This window comes from Glandiceps talaboti, chromosome 3 (genome assembly GCF_964340395.1).
Source record: "Glandiceps talaboti chromosome 3, keGlaTala1.1, whole genome shotgun sequence".
Classification (NCBI taxonomy): Eukaryota; Metazoa; Hemichordata; class Enteropneusta; family Spengelidae; genus Glandiceps; species Glandiceps talaboti.
In genome coordinates, this window is record NC_135551.1 from 15,054,314 (window position 1) to 15,078,828 (window position 24,515).

At 36.7% G+C, this 24,515-nt stretch overlaps 2 protein-coding genes across 2 annotated transcripts; both read right to left on the reverse strand.

Annotated features, from left to right (window-relative positions):
- Positions 1-721: 721 nt before the first annotated feature.
- Positions 722-11,857, reverse strand: LOC144433101 (steroid 17-alpha-hydroxylase/17,20 lyase-like). The gene is made up of 5 exons (XM_078121409.1): positions 11,674-11,857; positions 7,871-8,149; positions 6,468-6,650; positions 2,840-3,097; positions 722-1,688 (listed from the first exon to the last, which is right to left on the reverse strand). The coding sequence occupies exons 1-5, from the start codon at positions 11,855-11,857 to the stop codon at positions 1,090-1,092; spliced, it is 1,503 nt and encodes a 500-aa protein (XP_077977535.1). The 3' UTR covers positions 722-1,089.
- A 5,250-nt stretch (positions 11,858-17,107) lies between these two features.
- Positions 17,108-23,762, reverse strand: LOC144433102 (cytochrome P450 2U1-like). Its single transcript, XM_078121410.1, has 4 exons — positions 23,693-23,762; positions 22,037-22,219; positions 19,307-19,564; positions 17,108-17,706 (listed from the first exon to the last, which is right to left on the reverse strand). Exons 1-4 carry the CDS (start codon positions 23,760-23,762, stop codon positions 17,108-17,110), a joined length of 1,110 nt encoding a protein of 369 aa, XP_077977536.1.
- Between the last annotated feature and the right edge of the window lie 753 nt (positions 23,763-24,515).

The window sequence follows — 24,515 nt, forward strand, 5'->3', positions numbered from 1 at the left end:
ATTTTCAGTTGCTACTTTGAAAGATATTTCCCACGTAGATATAGGATGGTACGATTTGTACCTTTTCTCCATCTAGGTAGAAATTAATATTTAATTCTTAAATTCTTAAATTCTTACGTCTCAGCGCATTGTACAATATAATGTCACAAACGAAAGGGCACAAATGACTTTAAAAATTGCTTGCTGGTTAAAAGTACTTTCAAACACGAAGGATAAAAATGTCAGAAGACAGCCAGTTGATTAAAACAAATCACTCATTAAATAGCAAATAGAAATCATTGTCAATCATTCGGCCTAGCTTATTGAAAGTAATAACTTTTGTCTTATTAGTATTAACTTTAATTACTAGAGTAAATTTTATGTGATAGATCATTTATAAAAATATTAAACAAGAGTGGCCTTACATTACACCCCTGTTTAACACCAAGTGAAGATGGAAAAGTGTTAGTACAACCGTGAGTAGCTTTGATGGCATAATGTGTTTCAGAATACATTGATCGAATCAGGCGATATAATATTCCTGTGGCACCTGATTTAAGTAATTTATGTAGCATTCCATCCCGCCATACACCGTCGAAAGCCTTGCACAGGTTAACAAAGAAAGCAAAAGGATATTGGCGTTTACCTGCTCTACATACATACATACATACATACATACATACATACATACATACATACATACATATTAATTAAAAAGATTTACATTTCTGACCCAGTTGTTTTTCTGCCAATCCCAAATGCACAATCACACGATATTTCACTTCTATTGTCAAGGTATTGTCTTCTCTTTGTACTATATCTTACACATGACTCTATCTTTAACCAGGGGTTGATATTGATGTTACTGATGCAAGTAAACAATGAGTAAAGGTATGGGTTAATTTCATGTATGATGATCAGTGATGTCATGTTACCTCATTTTGGAGCACTTCTTTTTATATTCATTACAATGCACTTATTGGTTGCAGTGATTGTCCAGCCACTGGGTAAACGTTTTAATAATCTAGGGATGATGCCTTTTTGACTCGATAGAGATTTCACAATCACAGGCAATAAAATAATCAACATTTTGCTCATTAACTGGTCATGCTATTTGCGTACATTTCTACTTTTAACTGTCATTTTGAAAGGGTGTGGACAATAAGTCAAACCAAGTTCACCTTCCGTGGAAGGCTTTCCATGGCTCGTAGACACTGCTACATTGAATTGATGCAGTAAATTAGCAGCAATCAAGAAATACTCCACTTTTGCCAACATTTCACCAATGCATACACGTTTACCCATACCAAACGGTGTAAAATTCATCTCATTAAAAGAGGCACATCTACCCGTGTTGGGATCAATAAATCGCTCTGGTCTGTAAACATACGGATCTTTGAAAACATCTGGGTCGTGATCTATCGCCCAATGATTTGGGATGATGAGTGTGTCATCAGGAATGTGACATCCATTGACAGATGTGGTGCACAGTGTACGATGGAATACACTTAGAGGTACTATTGAGTGTAAACGCAAAGATTCGTACATAGCAGCCTTTAGATAAGGTAAATTGTCGTGATCAGCATACACTGGACGACGATCAACACCAACGACTTCATCGATTTCTTGGTGGATTTTCTTCTGTTTTTCAGGATGCAGTATTAGGTCTATCAAAAACCACTTTGTGGCTGTCACCATCGTTTCAGACCCTATCAGAAATCATAAAAGAGATTAGTAACTATTAAATAGAAGTAACTTCAAATGAAACTTAATCTGTGTAGTAACTAAGGTAACTTTGAACATGAATATAAAATCATAGACATTGGAATCTTTCTCATTACTCTTGCGCACAACTGAACTGAGGTTCAGTAGTGCTACAGGCATTGTAAAATGTGTGTGTGTGTGTGGGGGGGGGGTGTGGGTGGGGGTGGATGTTTGCCTTTGTATGTGATTTAGATATTACCATGGGCGTGTAGATGGGAAGTTGATAAACCTACACAGATGTATGATTTGGGTCAAAATATGCGAGTTTTTGTAAAACAAATTTTAAACTCAAAAACTACAGGACTGATTGGGGTGAACTTTGGTGGGAATGTTCCTGGGAATGTGTGGGTGAAGGATTATTTTGCCACGATGGTTTCTTCACTGATAGGCAAATCAGATATAAAAATCTCCATTTTGTTCGAACAGTTATATCTGAGTTACTTGGTGGAATTGCAATAAATCGGTGGATATGTTTCTAGTGCTGTCAATCTGAAGAAACTTTTCAAAAATATCAACACATCTGTCCTGAGCTATTATGATAAGGCCCCTAGCAAAAGCAAATGTAAGTATATTTTGAAAAGATAACAACTTTGTTCAGTAGGCAAGTGGGTAAACCTTCATAACACGCGCAATTGATGATGTATATTGCAATGATGACAAGAGAGATCACTGGGAAAGTGGATTTACATCCAAAAAGTGAATATGTCTATGCCTGGTAATAAGATCACGACCATAGAAACTCCCAAACTCTATGTATGTATGTAAGTTACAAGTAATAGTTTTTGATACTTGATGGTGCTGCCTTGTAAAGCTTTGAAGTTATTGCATGGAATTGTCTGAATAGCCTAAAATGGGCTTCAAGAGTAAAAAAAATCCAGAACTTCTGGGGGGGGGGAGACGGTGCACGGGTTTAATTTACTGACACGACCCTCAACGGACAAATGTCAGAATCGAGTCCCGAATTACCCCGTATGCAAGCAGGACTAGGTATACAGGTAAACAATCTTAGACTATGCTTATTGAAAAAACCGCAAACGAACTAATAACATTTAAAGGAATCCTCGCGTTCCCGTGAATTCAAAAGTCACCAATTTACCTGCACTCAAAATGTCCAGCAACATTTGAGCAGTAACTGTATCATCAAAGACCTCTGTTGATGTGTCAGTTGTATGGGTTTTCTGGAAGTCTTCTTGGGCTATCAAAATCATGTCAATCACATCACGTGGGTTTTCTCTGTCAAGTCCTCCCTTACGTATTCTCAACCTGCTTTCCATATACTTATAACGCCAGATTGCTGCTTTCTTTAATCTATCAAGTCGTGATGCGGCAAATGGCCTTAACCATTTGGCAAAGTCTGAAAGTAAACAAAAGACAATATCTAATCAGAACGCTAAGCGTGTATGTGAGTCCCATTGTAAAAACACCACCAACGGCGAGAATGTGAATATGTAGACTACAGCTGCCGACATCAGACCATGGTCGAACAGAACATGTTACAAACAAAGAAAGTAATTGAATTGGATTACGGAAAATTGGCACAGCATGTCGGAAGTACAGAGATTTATATTACGCTTCAGCATTTGATAAGAACAGCTGTATGGTCTCTTCCACATAATAGCTCACGTTCACAAACAAATTAGAAGTCTCCCTGGCATTTTATCCTTAATAATGCACACATAAAGAGGCCATAAAACTGTTCTTATCAAACCATGAAATACAAGTCTCTGCTGTTCCAACATGCTGTGCCATGAGTTGTTGAGCCCATTCATTTGTTTACTTTCTTTGTTTGTAACAGGTTCCGTGCGTCCACAGTCTGTATTTCAATTTTACACTAGAATAAGGCTGGAGTCAGAATTTACGACAGGGAGACGGGCCTCGGGAGAAATTATTTTGGTCAAAAGATTTTTCGCAGCCCATCCTTCGCACTCTCAAAAAATGTCATGCCCCCCAAATGAACCCAGGCAACCCCACATATTTTAATGTGTAATTATACAGTACCCCCCCTCCCCTCTCCACTTCAGAGATGTACAGGTACACTACATTAAACTTACAATGGAAACCAATTTCAGCATCCATATATAACAATGAGAGATTTCTTGACAAATTTATGTGGATTTTATAAAAAAGGGTCTCGCATTGGGCTGTATTTTGAGATACTTAGTCAGCAGGGTTTTATCTTTCAATCTAATTCTTGATTCTGGGCTAAAACAGCATCCCCCATGATCGCTAATGGGGAAGGTGACAAAATGACAAGTAGGAGGCCATTAAATGGCATAAAATTTCAAACCATACACATTATCGAAAGCCATATAGTCCTTGCAAATTGTTTTCAGTACCCTAATTTTACTCGAGTCAATATATTATTATACAACTGGATGGCTATATTACCTACACTTTAATTTACATATTCAGAGATATTTTGGCAGACACACACATTTTCCTGGCTATTGACTGCCTCATAATTAAATGTATAATGGTAGGTAAATGAAGTGTACAATTTTGCAAACTACAAGGTTTAACCAATAGTTCGAACATTTCTTTCCTTCGAGGATAGAAAGAGATGGCACGATGAGTATATGGTAATCATGTTTCTAATGGTGTCATCAGTATTTACGGGGTGGTGATGGTGTCAAATCAAGTCTATTGTGTCCCAGATTTAAACTGAATGCCTTCCCGTAAGGGTAGTCTTGAAATTTCATGATTTATGCAAGAAGCTTGCAAGCTCTATATCTGTTATTTTTCAAGTCCCTGTGAACGTTAGTTGTCACAAATATTGCATGTTTCCTATTCTCAGCACAGGAAAGCTTGCCATCCTCGACTTCACTCGGCTTTCGTGATCCCTTCATACCCAGGATATGTACACCCGTTTCCCTGGCAAACGAAATTCAAACCCTCATAACATTGCTATTACGTATCAGAAAGTTTACATACTTCATGGTAAGCATCGTTACAGTTTAACAACTTTAATGCAGTGAAGAGATACGGTATTATTGCCTTACTTCATCCCTGGGTATACATTCCTGTTTCTACCGAGATTGAAAAACAATTCATTCTGTCCCTCTAATTTCACCACGAGTTTACAAGTCGGTATGTCTACTCATCGCATGTAGACTATTTCACATTCCTGCATAGCTCTATTATTGTCGCCGTCAATCAAAATAGAAATATATTTATATGAGCTTCGTTTCTGATATCATTAGCTACTAGTAAGTCATTCCTGATTCGTCAAGCAATTGTCCCGATTATCTCTGATGAGCATTTGTGAGTGTTATCATAGGTTGGATTTAATACCGATGCTATTTTTTTCTGAGCAGTAGCAATAACTCAGAAATAGTGAAAATGGAAGTTCTTGTTTGGTGATCAGATAGGCAACATTTATCTTTATTTTCGTTTGAATCTGCTATTTTGTTATCACCCTTTAAGCGGTTAGACGACTAAATTTGGCCCGGGCAGGCCAGATGTGTCCCGGGCAGTAATATATGAGGTAGCCATAAGGCCCAATATGCAATGTCTGTAACACGTTAGAAAATTTAAGACTGGAAAAGCAGCAATCCACTAAACTTTGGTCAATATATATTCGAAGTGGGCCAATGCACATAAATATCGACTTTTGAGTGCCATTTGGCCTCCAGTTTGCTCCCGGGCACTTCTTGTATCTCCCGGGCAGTCCCGGGCAGTAATTAGTAGGACCCCCTTTAAGTACTAGTTATACAAAGGACTTTCACCAAGGGACTGGCCACCGCTGGTTTCGCTAAATATTGAATTCGAACACTCGAACGTGTGTCACCGAATTGGAGTGTTCCATTAACGTTCGTTTGTTTTTCAACTAATTTTCCCGTTCCAAAGCGAAATCAGATTTCTCTTTCCAGAATTTACAATATCGACACCATGCTCTGTAAAAACTGCCATCTATATTAGGTACTTGCTGTCTTCAATGGTATGGATGTTCATCCACTCAAATTGTTTAAGCCATTGTGCCAATTTTCCATTCTTTAGATTTTCCAGACTGTGACGATTGAACTTTTCAAGTTACCACATTTGAAACGTCGCCCTTTGTCTTGTTGCGATAACGGGTTGTTCTCGTACCTGGCTTACGAGCTGGCGAAAAGAAACGAGTTACATGTCGTTTACTCATACTAGAACCGGTGGTTCTACGCTGTGTAGGTACTCGGTCAAACTGTCATGATTTGAGGAGAGACGATGAACTAAAATCTTTAAAATCACCAATGTCAGGGGCAAACGGGAGTAGCCAAAGAAAAACGAGTAAAGGGCAAACTGTGTCGAAATCGAAGGCTTGCCGATATAGTCATGTACAACAACAACAAACCTATCAAATTTGTGTGAAATTTCAAATTTACCGGCAATTTTGAAGGTCGCATTTGCAGGTAATTTACAAGTCGCAGTATAGACGAAACATCGTGACTCCAATTGATCAAAACTTAAAAAGTCAGACGACGTTGTTGATGTTAGTTTTGATTGACACTTCCATTTTATAACAATGGACGACCATTCAGTGACACATGAGCAGTGTTGTGTTTTTTAGAATTATCTTTGTAATGTCTTCTGCTGTGACCACACCAAATCGTTAAACGGCTAGTTGCATCGCTGGGCTACCAGTGTGTCACGTTGACCTAGTTAATACAAGTCATCCCGTCGTTGTATACTAGTATGAGCGCACACCTATATAAAAAGTTATCAATTTACATATATAATAATAAGCTTACCAACAGGACTTGCTTCAACAAGATGAATAAAGATCTCTCTATTCACATCCATAAAGTCAATAAATTCTTGGTCATCCTCTTCATAGGTCTGCCTTTGAGTTAGTTCAGATACAGTATTGAAGGCAACCAAACACAATGACATATCAGGGTCAAAGGCAGAGTCTCCTCTTCCCGAAAACCTATCTGTAGAAATGAACATGGGAGACAACAGAGATAATCAGAAAGCTACATACAGCTGACTGCTTAGTCAGATAAGAAAGGTTATATTGCACAATATCATATATGACTTTTAGTCCCTGGGCCAGAGGGGGTTACCGTACAGCCCCAAACCTCCAACACAGGTATGTTTTGTTTTTCAATGGCGTCTACTGAATGAGAAACAAAATGTTAATAGGGACTATTTTGGGACGCACTACCTGTTCGGCCTCGCTTTCGAAATACATACCCTGCAAAGAATGACCTCGAAAGGTTGAGGATAGGGGTAACATATTGTCTTCTATACTACAACAAGCAAGAACTTTAATTTATTATCCATTATATATTTGGAAAGAAGAGAAGGCTGTCTTTCTAACGATATAATGTTTGTCATACATATGCCCAGGTATAAAAAATGCCAAGGCTTGAAATCGACAATTTCTGAAAAATCGAAGGTAACCCCCTCTGGCCCATGGACTATTTGTATTATAAAATAACTATGATTATCATCATGGAATACTTGGATGTCATTTATAAAAGCAATTTAGCTTTAAATATAAAGTACTTCAAGCCATCTGTTTAGCTCTGTATGATTTTTCAATGTTTGTGTATTTTGTATCCCTTTGTATGTAGTGGCCCTGTGTGTGTGTGCGTGCGCGCGTGCGAATTTAAGTTAGTTTTATATTGTGGACTTCAGTCTCATAATATTGAAATCCAGTTTTACTTATCCATTACTGAGTTCACGGCATTCTGATCACAGCAGATCTAAAATTAGCATTGATGGCGATATATATATTACTATCACTAATGACAAATGCCAAGTGTTTTTTTTTCCAACAGGTCTTTGATTGTTATGCATAAAATTAACTAAATATAACGACAAAAGCCGTAAAACACAGCTACAAATGGTACAGTGAATATACATTTACGATTGCATTTATATTATAGGGAGGTTGGAATCCCATTTGTATATAACAAGGGACTGTTTCACCAATGATTGTCAGTAGGTATGATTGTTATGGCATTTATAAATGATAAAGTCTAAACAAGTTAATTACATAGTCTCGAATAAAATAAACTACAGATCAGAAAATTTTGTCTATTTTGTTTTGTATCGATTACTAGTTGAGAGTCTCTTGTGACACTTAACACAAAAATCTAGTAAAAAATCACATCACAAAAAATTACTGTAATAGGCCTGAACTTACCAATCAGTTTGTCTACTTGAATTGTTATGACCTCACTCCACCTCTCTGTACCGTGCATACGTAAGGCAGTTAGTACACTCTTCCGCAACACTTTCAATAATTCATTATAACCCATAAAGGTGATATTTTTACACCCCATTGTTGCAATCTCGAATGTTACAAAATCACGTGGACGACCTGCAAAGTCAGTCTTTCTGTCAACGAAAGCTTCTGATAATACTTTGTAGGAATTTAAGACCACGACACGTTTCCGAAACAGGCTCAAGCCGAATACAGCTCCTGAAAGACATTAACGACAAATGTTAGTAAAGTTACATGCATGCAGGTATAAGTGCCCTTAATCAGATTAAAATGCACCTCATGGCATTGTTTCCACAAAGTTTGGGTTGGACTCGAAGCAGAACGAATCATAGCCCGACATATTATAAAACTACATAAAACAACAAGTTTCGTAGGATAGATTAGAACTACTTAATGTTAGACAATACAGTCTTTTAAACATGAGAAATTATTGCCAAGATAGTCTAAACATTGCATTAAAAGACTACCAATGTAAAGAAACTCCCCAACTCTCCCTATGTGTAAGGAATAGTTATTGCCAGAAGTTAAAGGGCTCATTAGCCTAAAATTGGCTTTAAGAATGAAAACCTCCAGAGCTTCTACGGGGAGTTCCCTACACTCTAAACATGTTGAAGCTTAGGACGCGTCGCATGTGTTTACTTTGCTCTGGTTTCCAGAACACATGAATTCAGTGTACTTGCTCTTAACACATACTCTGTGTTCAAATAGTGGGCCGATGCGTCAAAAGCGTTCTATTTGAACATAAGTTATGTGTTCAAATAAAGACAATATATATGTTCTAACTCTGAAAACATCCGTTCTAGTTTTCTTTCTGAACACATACACTGTATTCAAAAAGTGTAGCAATTAAGTACTAGAACACATAATTGTTATATTATTGGAACATTTGACACTAGGCCGGAATCAAAGAGAGATCACTCGTCGGGCTTGAACAGGCACAAAAAATCGATAGCACATCAATAGAACACCACCCAGTTTGAGTACGAGGTAATCACATCTCAGGTATAATAAACGATGTCAGAATACTGGTTTTAATAATATTTAAACAAATAAGATTTCCATCTTCTAAAGTTTCTTGTGATGAAATAGTGTCCTTCTGCCACATGACCTGTCTGCTTTCAACCGTTACGCATTTTCCTTAACCAGTGGATATCGTGTCGAAAATGTTACCTGTCAACTGACACTGGTGTTTTCAATTCGAAAACCTCCCCGTCGATGCGAATTTGCATCGCCATCTTCGCTGCTCAGTCTTATGAAGTCTAACACCAGAAACAGGTGTGTGTGATTTACGATACAAACTGAATACTGATTAAATGTCGAATGACTCAGTTTCAACCAATGGGTGAACGTGAACGTAAATAGACTTTCCACTCAAAGTAGGCGTAACTAGTTAGACTGACACATAGATATCAGCCTTCCCCGCCAATAATTTGTAAATCACAGTCACTCCTCAAATTTTAGCGAAATGAACTTTACCTGTCAGTGTCAGTGGTATTTAAAAAAAGGAAAGCAGTGTGAGACGCGTGAATGGGGAAAAAATGTACATGTACAATGCTATTAAAGCTTATTAAATCTTATTAAATTTGATTTTTCGCTACATTGTCTCGAGTCTATTGCCACGTGTTCCAAGCTCGTGTATAGTAGCACGAATATGTCGATCGCACTGAAGTCCAGCGACACATAAACCTTGTGTTCGTTAAGAGTTACACGAACTTAATGTTTAATAGTTCGATTCAGCCAAAATGTGCTTTACAGGGGATGGTTTATTGTGCTCATTAGGCATGAGAAAACTTAACGGTATTCTTTTCTAGGCTGGAAGATGTTTGAAAGACCTTCCCAAGTTCACGGGTAGGCTTTACTTCAATTTTGCTCAGAATATTTGTTGCATTCTCAAAATTATGCTTACAGTTGTTATTATTTCATTTGTAAAATAATCAATTGTTTTGATCAGGTCTTAGCTATTATTTTATCATACGACCTGTCGTGTCACCTGATCTTCTTAATTGTCTATGATTTTACACAGAATGGCGCAGCCAGCGCCCCTCCCCACCCTCGTCTATGTCACAACACAAAAATATTTGAACGAAGAACATCATGACATCACAATGAATTCGAATACATTTGATTATTTGAAAAAAATAACGCTGACGATAACTGAATACCTAAAATAACCGCCACTGTATGGATAGAGGTTGGATCGGGGGGGGTAACTCCATGGGTGACATTACGGGGAGGCTCCTCACAAACATTGAAACCCAAAAGGTATGCCCTTTCTGATACCAAGCTGCAATTTAATTAGTAAAAGCCAGGGCTCCCAGGGAAAGCTAAGCCATAGATCGAGTGTGGCATGAGAGACGAGAGTACCGAAGTTCTGAAGGTAGATACACCAGGTTCAAACGCTTCTGTTACTTTTTGATCTTCGCACACAGCTGGCAGACCAAGTAACTGCACTCGAATCACTCTCACATCTTCTGTACCGACTCAACTTCTGTACCGGGATCACTACTTGAACCACAGGGGGCAGCGAGCATGTAGCTGATTGATTGATCGGTCGGTTGATTTATTGATTGATTGATTGATTTATTATTTGGTTGAATCATTGATCGATTATATTGAATGATCAATTTTTGTGGTGCAATATAACTTATTTTGTGTGTGATATTGATCAATTCACTGAGTTTTAAAACTGCTTCTTTATCTTTCCCTAGTTACTTTGCTCTCAGCTATATATATCTCTCAGACCACTAGCTGTCTGAGGCTGTATGTAATTCTCTCTTTTCGCTATTGGCTAAGTAAAGACGCCTTGTCCATTCTTTTCTTCTTATCTAAATTAAAACATTCATAATCTTATAATTGGCGAGAGATCACTTACATTAACAGTTTGCTTTATCTCTCATCTGCTGGGAGATTATCACACTGGACAAACATTCGATCATGCATAAACTAGTAAGGAAGTGTCCGGCCGACTGACGGTGATTCTCAAGCCACAGTGCATCGGAGTAACATCCCTTTTGTCTTCCTTACATCCAGACATGGATTACACAGTAACATTCGGACGGTATAACTACTTCCTTTGTTCTTCCTTGATATTATTTTAAATGAATGCAGCGGCGCCAAACTGCAAACTTCAAACTTCAAAGAAACTTCAGATAGTACGAGTAAAGCGTGTCCTTAACTTCCCAGTAAAACGTTGAAACGTGTTTTTGGTTTCATTTTGATTGAATTTAAAAAAAACGAATGTTCGAATTTCGATATCAACACCCAAAACACTAAGTTCCAAAGTAACATGTAATTCTAAATGTTGATTTCTTAAACCACGTATTCATGGTTTGAAATTGCATCAAAACACGAAATCAGATCATCTCTGGATAGATTAGGATTTCACTTGGACGTCGTTAGTCACGCACCTTGTGTGAATCAGCCATTTTGATTTGCATTTGACATGTTTACACATTTCCTATGCTGTCATAGACCTCATACTTGGCAGGTTACCAAGAGAAATCGAAGGCCCAGAACATTAACGTCATCGAACTTTGCACCCGTTATTACATTTACATACAGTTTTAAAATGGTGCAGTTACAGTACACTCGTTTGTGTACTCATCTGGCTGCACTGAATCCATGAACGTACCACAGTAAAATGGAAAGTAATAAGTACGCCATAAAATATCATTTTCAAATACTGTTAGCTACTATTATAAAGTTGGTAATGTGGTCCTTACCGTACTGTCGACTCCATTCAGTCAGCTTCAAGTGTGGTTGTGATCCAAGTTGTAGTAAGTTACCGATAACTGGCCAACCAGGTGGACCTTTAGGGTAGGTTTTGGGTAATTTAGGTCTGTTTGTCAGCCAAGTGACTAGAACGAGTACCAGCGAGATAGCAACCAACGCGACCTCCGTTAACATGTTTAACTTCAGATGGTTGTGTTTTAGGCGAGGTTGTTGGGAGACTCAAGATTAGATCTAGTATACCACAAAATTGAAGGTTACTCGCAATGGATAGTTACCCCAGTCACTCCAACAGACGCTGAGAAGAGGAGTGAAGTGAAATGTCTATACCCTGGATATATGTAAAGTGATAAGGCCAAAGGCTGCGGTCAGAATTAACAGAGGGGGGGGGGGAGAAAATAATTTTGTTTAAGTTGTTTCGCAGCCAGTGTAATTATACAGTACCCCCTCTTCCCACATTCTAGAAATGTACAGTTGTATAATACACTACATTAAAATGACAGTGGCAATTAAATTCAGCGTCCATGCATAATAATAGGAGATTTTTTACAAATGTGGGAGGGGTGTCTCCCCCCACCAGCTGTGAACAATTTTCTTTTGAAAATAAGGACATGTGGGAGGCATATTTAGTAGCATAAAATTTCAAACCATATACATTACTGAAAGCGATATATATAGTGCTTAAACTTTCTTTTTCAATACCCCAATCTTATTCTCAATACATTATTATACAACTGTAGTGCACAATCATTTACTTATAAAGAAATATCCAAATGTACATGGTAAACGACAGCTTCTGAGGTTTAATTTTGTTCACCAAAAAGTTTATGTCCCCCTCTCCGCCTTCGCACCCCTAATTTTTTTTCATGGTTCCAAATTTCCCCAAGCCCCCCCCCCCCCCCCACACCGCAAATTCTAATCTCAGCCAAATGCTAGTTGGTAATTGTCTTATCGTGCGCAAAATATGGACAAAGTACGCGATAAACTGATGAAGCACCCACGCCCACATTCATCTAATCTAACCTACAGGAGCTGGTGCTGCGGCTAAGTTCACGACTAGAGGGCGATCCGAAGGGTTTCCTAGCGAGTGCGAAGCACTAGTGAAAGGACATAATTTATGAGATTTAATTTGAAAGCTTGGAAATATACAAAAAATAAATAAAGGTCAAATAAATAACGTCTAGTGTATATCATGTTGTAACTGCAATCAACAGGTCTGGGTCGCTAGATTTTGTATGCATGACCATTATTACTTGCGAACAATACTTTATTTAAGGTCATGTCATTCGACCCTAAACAGTGACTGCCTTTAGTAAGATTGTTAAAGTGCTGTGGAGACAGATAAAGGGACTGTAATCCTGCAAATACCATATACATAGCATAAAATGCAAATTGGTGTTGAACGGGCCGCTTAATTTGACATATATTATAAAGATAGTCATTTGTTTTCCAGAGGAGGGTGTGGATGGGCTTGAAAGAATTTGAGAGCACTTAAAGGCATATAAAATAAATCAATATTTTGATGGCTTCTGTGTTAACGATCACTTTTGATACAAGGATAAGTTTGGAAATTAAGATGTTTCATTCTGATATAGCACTGTATGAAGTTTTCAGATTCAGATTATTCCACAAGCTTTTGAACTATGCTGTTATTGAACTTGACGTTGAATAATGTATTCAACATATTGACTATGGCTATACTATGTAGAATCCAGAATCCAGATTTCTAGCAATCATGTCGTCATGTGATAGCAATTACTAGTCACTAGGAGTAGTAAATAAAGGGGCCCTGTCTGTAAGAGAAGGGGACAAAGGCTAGTTTGTATGGTATACAACGACGGGTACAATAGTCAACATAAATACAAAAGATATCAACACTTGTCAATTATTCTTGTGATATCCCTATGCCTCAGAGTGAGATTCAACCATTCTCAATCAATAATGACTGTCAATATATCATCCACGACTTGCTCATTGTCTTGTAGGTCAGACATGTTCTGATACTTGCCCCATTAACGTGTAACCTACCAACCTTAGGCTCGTTGTCATCTGTCCCAGATAGTTTCATTCAGTGTTACACGTAGACCAGTATGTGCCTCGTAAATAAATGTATTAAGGATAGGTGTTATCAAATACTGAATTTCTGTGTCACTGATGGAACAATGCTATTTTAGCCCCCTGAAGGAGAACTATGATTGTAATGATTTCCAATTAAGTGTCTGATTGTGTGTCGACGTCCATCACTCTGTCCATATTAAATCACTGCTCTGACATGCAATATCTAGTTAATATTAATATCTTACTTCATAGTTGAAAAACTAAATATGTAGAGACTAAATATTAGTGTCTACCCACATATTGTCTGTCTTTCCAGACTTTGGCCTTTGACCTTAACCTTTAGGATCATTTATCGAAATTAAACCATTTCTTGCATACTCGCTCTCCCTGTCTGTCTGTCTGTCTGTCTGTCTGTCTGTCTGTCTGTCTGTCTGTCTGTCTGTCTGTGTCTCTCTCATACGTATGCACGTTGCATACAAGTTTACCCATACTAATTGGTGTAATATTTATCTTGTTACTACAGTTATAAATTACCAGTCATGAACTGACACTGGTAACTATGCTATTCCAATGGACCACTCATTTATTCAAGTATTTATATAGTATAATATAGTATAGTATAGTATAGTGTAGTGAAGTATTGTAGAGCATAGTATAGTATAGTATAGTATAGTATAGTATAGTATAGTATAGTATAGTATAGTATAGTATAGTATATAGTATATAGTATAGCATAGCATAGCATAGCGTAGCATAGTATAGTAAAGTATAGTATAGTATAGAATACCATAGTATAGTATAGCATGGTATTGCATAACATAGCATAGCATAGTAAAGTAAAGTACAGTTCTGTACAGTACACTATAGTAAACTGCAGTATAGTAAAGTATATTTTATTTGACATGAAATAATGTAAAAATACATTATCTAGGGTCAAAAACATACAGAAACAAGAAAAGCAAAGTAGGTAATTAAAAAACACTAAACTACAGTATTGAATACAACAATTACTGATAATGATTTAGAGAATTTTCCAAAGCTATTGGTGATAGTATCATTAGTCGAAAGAAACATTCTTTTTAGATAATTTAGTTCTTTGAAAATGGCTAATTTGAATTACAGACGTGTTGTTACAATCCATTATAGCATGGATATGATCACCAATAGTTTTAATATTACATAGATAACATATTCTATCATCTTGGGGAATTCCTTGGTATCGTAGTCTTTCGATGGGTAAATTATGTGCCGAGATCCTGAGCTTAAATATGCTGATTCTGTGGGAAACATTATCTACTTGTTCTAGATATAATTCAAATTCATAATTTGTTTTAATCTTGTTATATGTACGTAATTTGTTGTTGTTAGTTTTTGTAATCAAAAAAGATAAGCACATACCATCGATACATCTGTTTTCAATTGACTACTAAGATTTGCTACATCAGCATCACTATTAAGCTCAGTTATCTCATGCAACTTATAGACAAAGGACGTCCATGTGTTACCATGACTTTTCTTTTTAGAGTTGAAAGCATATTGTACAAGGTTACTGCATTCTCCGTTTCTTAATCTGTTTTCATAATTTAACATTTGTTTACAGATTTCTATAATGACTGGATAACTTTCCAATTCAGTTTTTGAAGAAATATTATTTGACTTTTTGTCTACATCCAACACTCGTTTGCAGAATGTAGAATGTATTTTTCAGAAGGGTGTTTATCACTAAACAAATGTTTGATATAAAAACTTAATTATCAAGTTCTTCACAGTGTTTTGACTTGTATAGTTTAAGTATATCTCCCAAAACGTCTAAACCATACCTTAGAATAGACACGACTGTGCTCCTGAAGATTTGAAGAGATGTTTTGGAGATATTGTATGATTATATACAGTTAGTACAGTGCACCTAATACACGCTGTGGTTTTATAACTAAATTTGCAATTGTTAGTTCAAATTCAACGCTACTTTGAAAGATAATTCCCCAAGTAAGTATAGAATGGTACTATTTGTATCTTTTCTCCACCTACATTGAAATCACTATCAATTATTCGGCCTACCTTATTGAAAATAGCATCTTTTGTCTATTATTAGTATTAACTTTAAGTTTCCATTTCTTACAATAGTTATGTAACTTATCTATACTATTTTCAATTGCTAGTTTAAAATTACAGCTTCTTTGAAACATAATTCCTAAGGTTGGTACGACTTGTACCCTTTCTCCATCTAGGTAGAAATTATTATTTAATTCTTAAGGAAACACGATACATTATGTCTAAGCGCATTGTACAATAAAATGTCACAGAAGAAAGGGCACAAATGACTTAAAAAATTGCTTGCAAGTTAAAAGTTCTATCAAATACGAAGGATAAAAATATCAGAAGACAACCAAAGGATTAAAACAAACCACTAATTAAATAGCAAATAGAAATCACTGTCAATCATTCGGCCTAGCTTATTGAAAATAATAACTTTTGTCTTATTAGTATTAACTTTAATTACTAGAGTAAATATTATCTGATAGATCATTTATAAAAATATTAAACAAGAGTGGGCTTAAATTATACCCCTGTTTAACATCACGTGCAGATGGAAAAGTGATAGTGAGTAGTTTTGATGGCATAATTTGTTTCAGAATACATTGATCGAATCAGGCGATATAAGTTTCCTGTGATACCTTATTTAAGTAATTTATATAGCATTCCATCCCGTCATACGCTGTCGAAAGCCTTGCGCAGGTCAACAAAGAAAGCAAAAGGATATTGGCGTTTACCTGCTCTACATACATACATGCATACATACATACATACATACATACATACATACATACAAACAAACATACACATGCATACATACATACATACATACATACATACATACATACATACATACATACATACATACACACACACACACATACATACATACATACATACATACATACATACATACATACATACATACATATTAATTAAAAAGATTTACATTTCTGACCCAGTTGTTTTTCTGCCAATCCCAAATGTACAATCACACGATATTTCACTTCTATTGTCAAGGTATTGTCTTCTCTTTGTACTATATCTTACACATGACTCTATCTTTAACCAGGGGTTGATATTGATGTTACTGATGCAAGTAAACAATGAGTAAAGGTATGGGTTAATTTCATGTATGATGATCAGTGATGTCATGTTACCTCATTTTGGAGCACTTCTTTTTATATTCATTACAATGCACTTATTGGTTGCAGTGATTGTCCAGCCACTGGGTAAACGTTTTAATAATCTAGGGATGATGCCTTTTTGACTCGATAGAGATTTCACAATCACAGGCAATAAAATAATCAACATTTTGCTCATTAACTGGTCATGCTATTTGCGTACATTTCTACTTTTAACTGTCATTTTGAAAGGGTGTGGACAATAAGTCAAACCAAGTTCACCTTCCGTGGAAGGCTTTCCATGGCTCGTAGACACTGCTACATTGAATTGATGAAGTAAATTAGCAGCAATCAAGAAATACTCCACTTTTGCCAACATTTCACCAATGCATACACGTTTACCCATACCAAATGGTGTAAAATTCATCTCATTAAAAGAGACACATCTACCTGAGTTAGGATCAATAAATCGCTCTGGTCTGTAAACATTCGGATCTTTGAAAACATCTGGGTCGTGATCTATCGCCCAATGATTTGGGATGATAATGGTGTCATCAGGGATTTTACATCCATTGACAGATGTGGTGCACAGTGTACGATGGAATACACTAAGAGGTACTATTGAGTGTAAACGCATCGCTTCATACATGGCAGCCTTTAGATAAGGTAAATTGTTGTGATCAGCATACACTGGACGACGATCAACACCAACGACTTCATCGATTTCTTGGTGGATTTTCTTCTGTATTTCAGGGTGCAGCATCATTTCTATCAAAAACCACTTTGTGGCTGTCACCACCGTTTCAGACCCTATAATTAATCATACACAGATTAGTAACTATTAACCATAGAAGTAACTTCAAATGAAATTAATATGTGTAGTAACGAAGGTAACTTTAAACATGATAAAATAAAAAAAAAAAGATCGACATTTGAATCTTTCTTTCATTGCAAAATCGTGTGAAAATGTATATATAAATGTGTGTGTGTGTGGGGGGGGGGGTGCCTTTGTGAATGGTACATTACTTTGGGTGTGTAGATAGGAAGTTGATAAAGGCATCACAGATATATGATTTGGGTCAAATATGTGATTTTTGGTAAAATAAACCTTATCAACTCAAAAACTACTGGATAGATTTCGATGAACTATGGCCGGAATGTTTGTGGTAATGTGTGGGAGAATGATTATTTTGCCACCGATAGGCAAATCAGATCTCAAAATCTCAACTTTGTTCGAAACATGTTTGAAAGCTACTTGGTGGAATTGGAATAAATTGGTGGGTATGTTTCTTGTGTTCTCAACCTGCAGATATTGTTCAAAACATATTAACACATCTGGCCCGAGCGACTATGATAAGACCCCTAGTAACAGCAAATGTAACTATATTTTGACAACATTGTTTGGTAGCAAGTGGATAACATTCAAAACATGCACAAACGATGGTGTATATTGCAATGATAACAACAGAGATCACTGAGAAAGTTGATTTACATCCAAAAAGTGAATATGTATATGCGTTGTAATAAGATCACAACCATAGAAACTCCCGAATGAAGACGTGTAGTACACAGATTTGTAGACAAGTAGATATATATTAATGAAAACATGCCGAGCAAAAGAACTTTGCCTTGGTCATAACCACAGCCAAATGTTGGTGTATTTTGCAAATATAACCACAGGGATTCGAGAAAAGCCTTTGTATTTATTTCCTTTTTTCAGAATGTGTCATTTAATAAAGTAAGGATATGAAAAGCTGGTTTTGAATTTTTTTTAACTGTTCTGTCATTGGGTTTAATAGACATTCAAGTTTTACAATAAGTGTAAACAAATAAAAACTCAAGGCATTTTTTTCGAGTCCATGTGATATAACAACAGGGATAGCTGGATTAGTGGATAACATTTCAGAATTTTGACCTGCAGCGCAAGCAACAGTGAAATGATATTGCATATTGCCTAAAGGTACGGACAGGCATGTTGATAGACATAAGACTACAGCAACCGCACAATACCAGTACCCTTTGCTAAGATACAAGAATGAATCAAACATGATTAAAGTGCATACACATGCATGCATGGCATCAATAAAGAGTATCGTGTGCATATATAACAACGGGGATGAGTATGACTCAACTTTCCAAGGCAGAATAATGTCCTATCAATCAAACTCTCTGTAAAATACACCATCAATAATTGCTAAAACTCTAAAATTGTGCTACAATGCCATTTACGCAATTTTTCTATAGATTATAACGACAGGAAACATTTAATCATGGACCACTAAACTGACAGGTTCGGTATACAGATAAGTAAACAATATTAAGCTATGCTTATTGAAAAAAAACCCCGAATGAATGAATAGTATTGAAAGGAATCATCATGTTCCTATGAATTCAAAAGTTGCCAATTTACCTGCTCTAAAAACGTCAAGCAATGTTTGAGCAGCAACTGTATCATCAAAGACCTCTGTCGACGTGTCAGTTGTATGGGTTTTCTGGAAGTCTTCTTGGGCTATCAAAATCATGTCAATCATATCACGTGGGTTTTCTCTGTCAAGTCCTCTCTTACGTATTCTCAACCTGCTTTCCATATACTTATTGTGACAGGATACTGCTTTCTTTAACCTATCAAGTCGTGATGAAACAAATAGCCTTAACCATTTGGCAAAGTCTGAAAGTAGAAAAAGACAAGATCTGATCAGAATTCCCTGCTTATATGTCGGTCCCATTGTAAAAATTGGATTAATAACACATGACACAGGACGTTGGAAGTATGTTAAGCGACTTATATTACACTTCATCATTACGTAATTGTTCTAGCTCACAAACAAATTAGAAGTCTCTCGGGCATTTCAAGCACACATAAAGAGAGGCCATAATACATCTTATCAAACCATCAACTATAATATAAGTCTCTGTACTTCCAACATGCTGTGCCAAGAGTTATTGATCCCATTCATTTGTTTACTATCCTTGTTTGTAACAGGTTCCGTTCGTAGCGGTTGTATTTAAATTTTACATTGGAATAACTACCACTGGATCAGCTGAACAAGAAATGTTTATGCCAAATGTGGTAATGGCCCAACACTAATCTTGCCGAAAAAGGTCTTCCATTACCACAAAGAATTCATGTACCAAATTTCACCTGAATCGAGCAAACCATTTAAGAACTAATATCATACCGATGAACTCACAGGCACTCCCACCCTTATGGAAGTTAAAATAGTATAAAATGAATGAAGTTCAATAAACCCCGCTCAAAGTATTCAAACATTTCGTTCCTTCGACAATAGAAAGAGATGGCAAGATGAGCATATGGTACTCATGTCATTAATTGTGTCTTCAGTATTTACTGTTATGGTAATGAGTTTGCTCCTTTTGCTGCCTCTCTGAACCTCTCAAGTTCACCTCAGTTTTCCCCCTCCTTATACTTCATTCGGGCTGTGACAACTACACTAAAGAATTATTAAGATTCCAAGTACAGAACTGTTCACTTCATAGTACACATTCTTCATTTTGAGAATTAGAAGTTGTTTCAGGGATTTTGAGTTTCATCTCTGACTCTACAGCAATATCACCAGGTGTTCAAAATGTCGCCATTCTTCTATTCAAGTCTTGCTCTAATTTCCATGAGAATGAAAGTTGCAGGTGATCCTCTGTTTAGGAGAGTCAATGCTTCCACCAGGCAGCGACTGAAAGCACTGGATTTATGCAGAACCACCATTAGGAGGGGATGCTCTGCAGGTAAATACAAACATCGTCAAATTCCTATTGTAGAAAGTTGACGTCAATCATACCTTTCACCTGTTCAGTAAGCAAGAAGTATTTGTCACAACAACCTCATACATTTCAACTGCCTTCTGTAGTGAAAGCTGTTTGCCGTCCTGTTATCCCAAGATACTGTATGCAAGTTCTACAGAACACAATGACTAAATCTGTGTTCATTCGCAATAATCTTATCCCTATTTTAACTATGGAGACTGTTTCTCTTTCACCCTAGAAGATAAATACTGCGCTCTTCAACGCCCATTCAGTCAACAGTACTTCGTCTTCTACAGTATCAAGCGCTCTATATCATCCAACCATTTTTGTATCATACCCAGATGAACATAAAGTACCTAGGTGGGTTGCGTGCTTGGTCATGTGTTGTTTGCTTTGTGCATTACTCCATTTAAGGCCATCATCACCCGCCACAGCTTAAATCCAGTTATTTATGCTGACAATTCCCAACTGTACATCACTTGTGACACCTATGCCGACCCCACCGTTATTCCTTGTAAACAGAAACCTGCATGGATGAGATCTTGGACGGTAACCACGTTGGCTCTCAATGATGGGAAGACATAAGTTATTTGGTTATTGTCTCACAACACTGTCGAAAGTGGGGCTGGTTCTCGGTCTGTCGCATCAGATGTGTTGGTGGGAGATGCCAAGATTTCTCCATCAGCTGTGGTGTGTAACTCAGGTGTGATGATGAACTCTTTCGGACTGATGGACCAGCATATTCGTCAAGTTTGTAGGGAGGCGTCTCATTCACTTTTGGCGGTTAGGTAAAATTCGGACACATTTAGACCAGACTAGCTCTGAAAAATTAGTTCATGCGTTGCTGACATCAAAGTTGAATTATTGTAGTAGTTTATTATTCGACTTACCCAAGCCTGCATATAGAAATAGTAGTAGTGGTATTACAACTATATTCCTTTTGTGTTTTCTAGAAATCTCTCCGCCACGTTCTTTTTAATTTCTTCCGCCGTGACCACAGCAAATCGACGTTTCTGTACTTTGTTCATGTTTATGCTTATACGGCTAGTTGCATCGCTGGGCTACTAGTGTGTCACGTTGACCGTGTTAATACAAGTCATCCCGTCTTTATAGATTTGACACAGTGTAGAAAATGATTAATACACTTTGTGTCTTGCTTCCTGTCTATTCTTTCCCATACCGGTATCTTTTTTTCTTTCCGTATCGCTTAGCGGTATAACTTACTTATCTTACTTATCTTCAGAAAGTTTTATTTATTTACTGACTTATGATTCGCTGATGCGCTCATTTCTACGTCAGTGTTACGCCTACCGTGTATGGGTATAATAGTATGAGTACGTACCTATATGTTATCAATTTACATATACAATAATAAGCTTACCAAGAGGACCTGCTTCAACAAATATTTTAGCGATCTCTCTATTCACATCCATAAAGTCAATAAATTCTTGGTCGTCTTCTTCATAGGTCTTCCTTTGAGTTAGCTCAGATACAGTATTGAAGGCAACCAAACACAATGACATATCAGGGTCAAAGGCAGAGTCTCCTCTTCCTGAAAACCTATCTGTAGAAATGAACAGGGGAGACAACAGAGATAATACAGCTGACTGCTTAGCTAGATTATAATAATTTTATTTAATATTCAACTATTGCACAATATCAGATGTCTTTTATTCCATAGGTCGAAGGTGGTTACCGTGCACCCACCCCCTACCCATAAGCCTACAACATAGGTATTTTTTTGTTCATTGGAGTCTAATGACTGAGAAACAAAATCTTAACAGTGGAAATTCTGGGATGCACCACCTGTTTCTCCTAGGTTTCGCTATACACACTCTGCATAGAATGGTCTCGAAAGGTTGAGGATTAGGGTAACACATTGTCTTCGATACGACAGAAACAAAAACTTAATTATCCATTATACATTTTGAAAGATGAGAAGATTGTCTTTCTAACTATATAATGTTTGTCATACATATGCAAAGAATTAAAAAAATGTTGAGGCTTGAAATCGCCAATTTCTGAAAAATCGAAGGTAACCCTTCTGGCCCATGGACTGTTTGTATTATAAAGTAACTATGATTATTACCATGAATATTTATAAAAGTAATTTAGCTTTAAATATAAAGTACTCCTAGCCATCTGTTTAGTTCTGTATCATTTTTCAATATTTGCGTATGTTGTATCCCATTGTATGCAGCGGCCCTGTGTGATTTTATAAGTTATCAGTTCTTTGATTGAAATTGATAGTTTTGTGAGGTTATTTGTTGAAAATTTTAAAAGGTCTTTGTTCACAAAATGGCAAAGTGAAGTTTGTTCAATGGACAAGTTAGTGACATATAGAGAGTTTAAGACCTCACTAGAGCCAGATAAATATTTGTTCATTGTTAAAGTACCTATACACCTCAAGATGTTAGCCCGCTTTCGTTGTTCTACACACTATCTCTAGAATAGAGACTGACAGAAAACACAATATTGAAAGATGGCAGTGCCTTTGTCAGTTATGTCAATCTAATGAGGTTGAAAACGAATACCACTTTCTCCTAATTTGTCCATTTTATGACAGTTACACAACAAAGTATATTCCGAGAAGATATTTCGAGTTTCCAAGTGAGGCAAACTTTCTTAATTTACTTTTATCCGATAACACTGATACCATTCAAAGGTTAGCAGCTTATGTTTTCAATGCTATGACATTGCGCAAAGAAGTTTATGAGAGAGAATAATCCTGTAATTATTGTCCTTATGACTGCATGTATGTTTTCCTGTTTTTGTTGTGTATAAATTGAATGTTTCGTTATTTGGGCCGATGGCCTTGAACTACGAAATAAATTTACATACAGTTCGAAACAATGAAAAAAGATATGCAGGCATTGCAAAAAATGCAATGACACCTTGCAGCAAGAAATTTAGACTGTTACGCAATCGAGTGTCCGTGCTTGAAACAGAACTACACACAATGGATCGATCAATACAATCGTAGAATAAATCTCGAAATTACAGGCATTCCTGAACCTAATGAAGGCAAAGAGGATACAGATACCACTGGCCTCAATGTCTTGTGTAAAAATAGATCCGTCAATCCAAGTGACATCGACGTAACCCATCGTATAGGAGTTAAATAAAATTAATACCAGATTTAAACTGAATGCCTTCCGTAAGGGTAGTCTTGCAATTTCATGATTTATACAAGAAATTTAGCTCTACATTTGTGATTTTTTTCAGGTCCCAGTGAAATTTATTTGTCAAAAATGTTATGTAAATGCCCGCTTCCTATTCTCAATTTTTTTACTCAGCAGTAGCAGTAACTCGGAAATTGTGATAATGGCAGTTCTTGTTTGGCTATCAGCTAGTTATATTTAGATGACTATGTCGGCAAGCCTTCGATTTCACGGAATTTGCCCTTTTCTGATTTTTCATTGGCTACTCCCGTTTGCCCCTAGGCATTGTTGATTTTAAAGTTACCAGTTTAAAGTTCAACGTCATTGGTACGATGGCACGAACAATTTGAGTGGATGAACATCCATACCAGTGAAGACAGCAAGTACCTAGATGGTAGTATTTACAGAGTATGGTGTCAATATTGTAAATTCTCGAAAGAGAAGTCGGATTTCGCTTTGGAATGGGGAAAATGGGTTGAAAAACAAACGATCTTTAATGGAACACTCCATTTCGGTGACATACGTTCGAACGAATTCAATATTTAGCGAAACCAGCAGTGGCCAGTCCCTTGGTGAAAGCCCTTGGTATAACTAGTACTTAAAGGGTGATAACAAATAGCAGAAATGAAAATAAAGATAGAATTTACCTATCTGATCGCAAAACAAGAACTGCCAATTTCACTATTTCTGAGTTATTGC

Coding starts and splice junctions, on each gene's coding strand:
- LOC144433101 (XM_078121409.1), bottom strand. CDS start 11,857: ATGTTAACGGAGGTCGCGTTGGTTGCTATCTCGCTGGTACTCGTTCTA. Junction 6,651..7,870: donor TCAAGTAGACAAACTGATTG/GTAAGTTCAGGC, acceptor TCATTTCTACAG/ATAGGTTTTCGGGAAGAGGA. Junction 3,098..6,467: donor TGTTGAAGCAAGTCCTGTTG/GTAAGCTTATTA, acceptor GTTTACTTTCAG/ACTTTGCCAAATGGTTAAGG.
- LOC144433102 (XM_078121410.1), bottom strand. CDS start 23,762: ATGGGTTACGTCGATGTCACTTGGATTGACGGATCTATTTTTACACAA. Junction 22,220..23,692: donor CATTGAGGCCAGTGGTATCT/GTATCCTCTTTG, acceptor TCATTTCTACAG/ATAGGTTTTCAGGAAGAGGA. Junction 17,707..19,306: donor GCTTGACGTTTTTAGAGCAG/GTAAATTGGCAA, acceptor GATTAATTATAG/GGTCTGAAACGGTGGTGACA.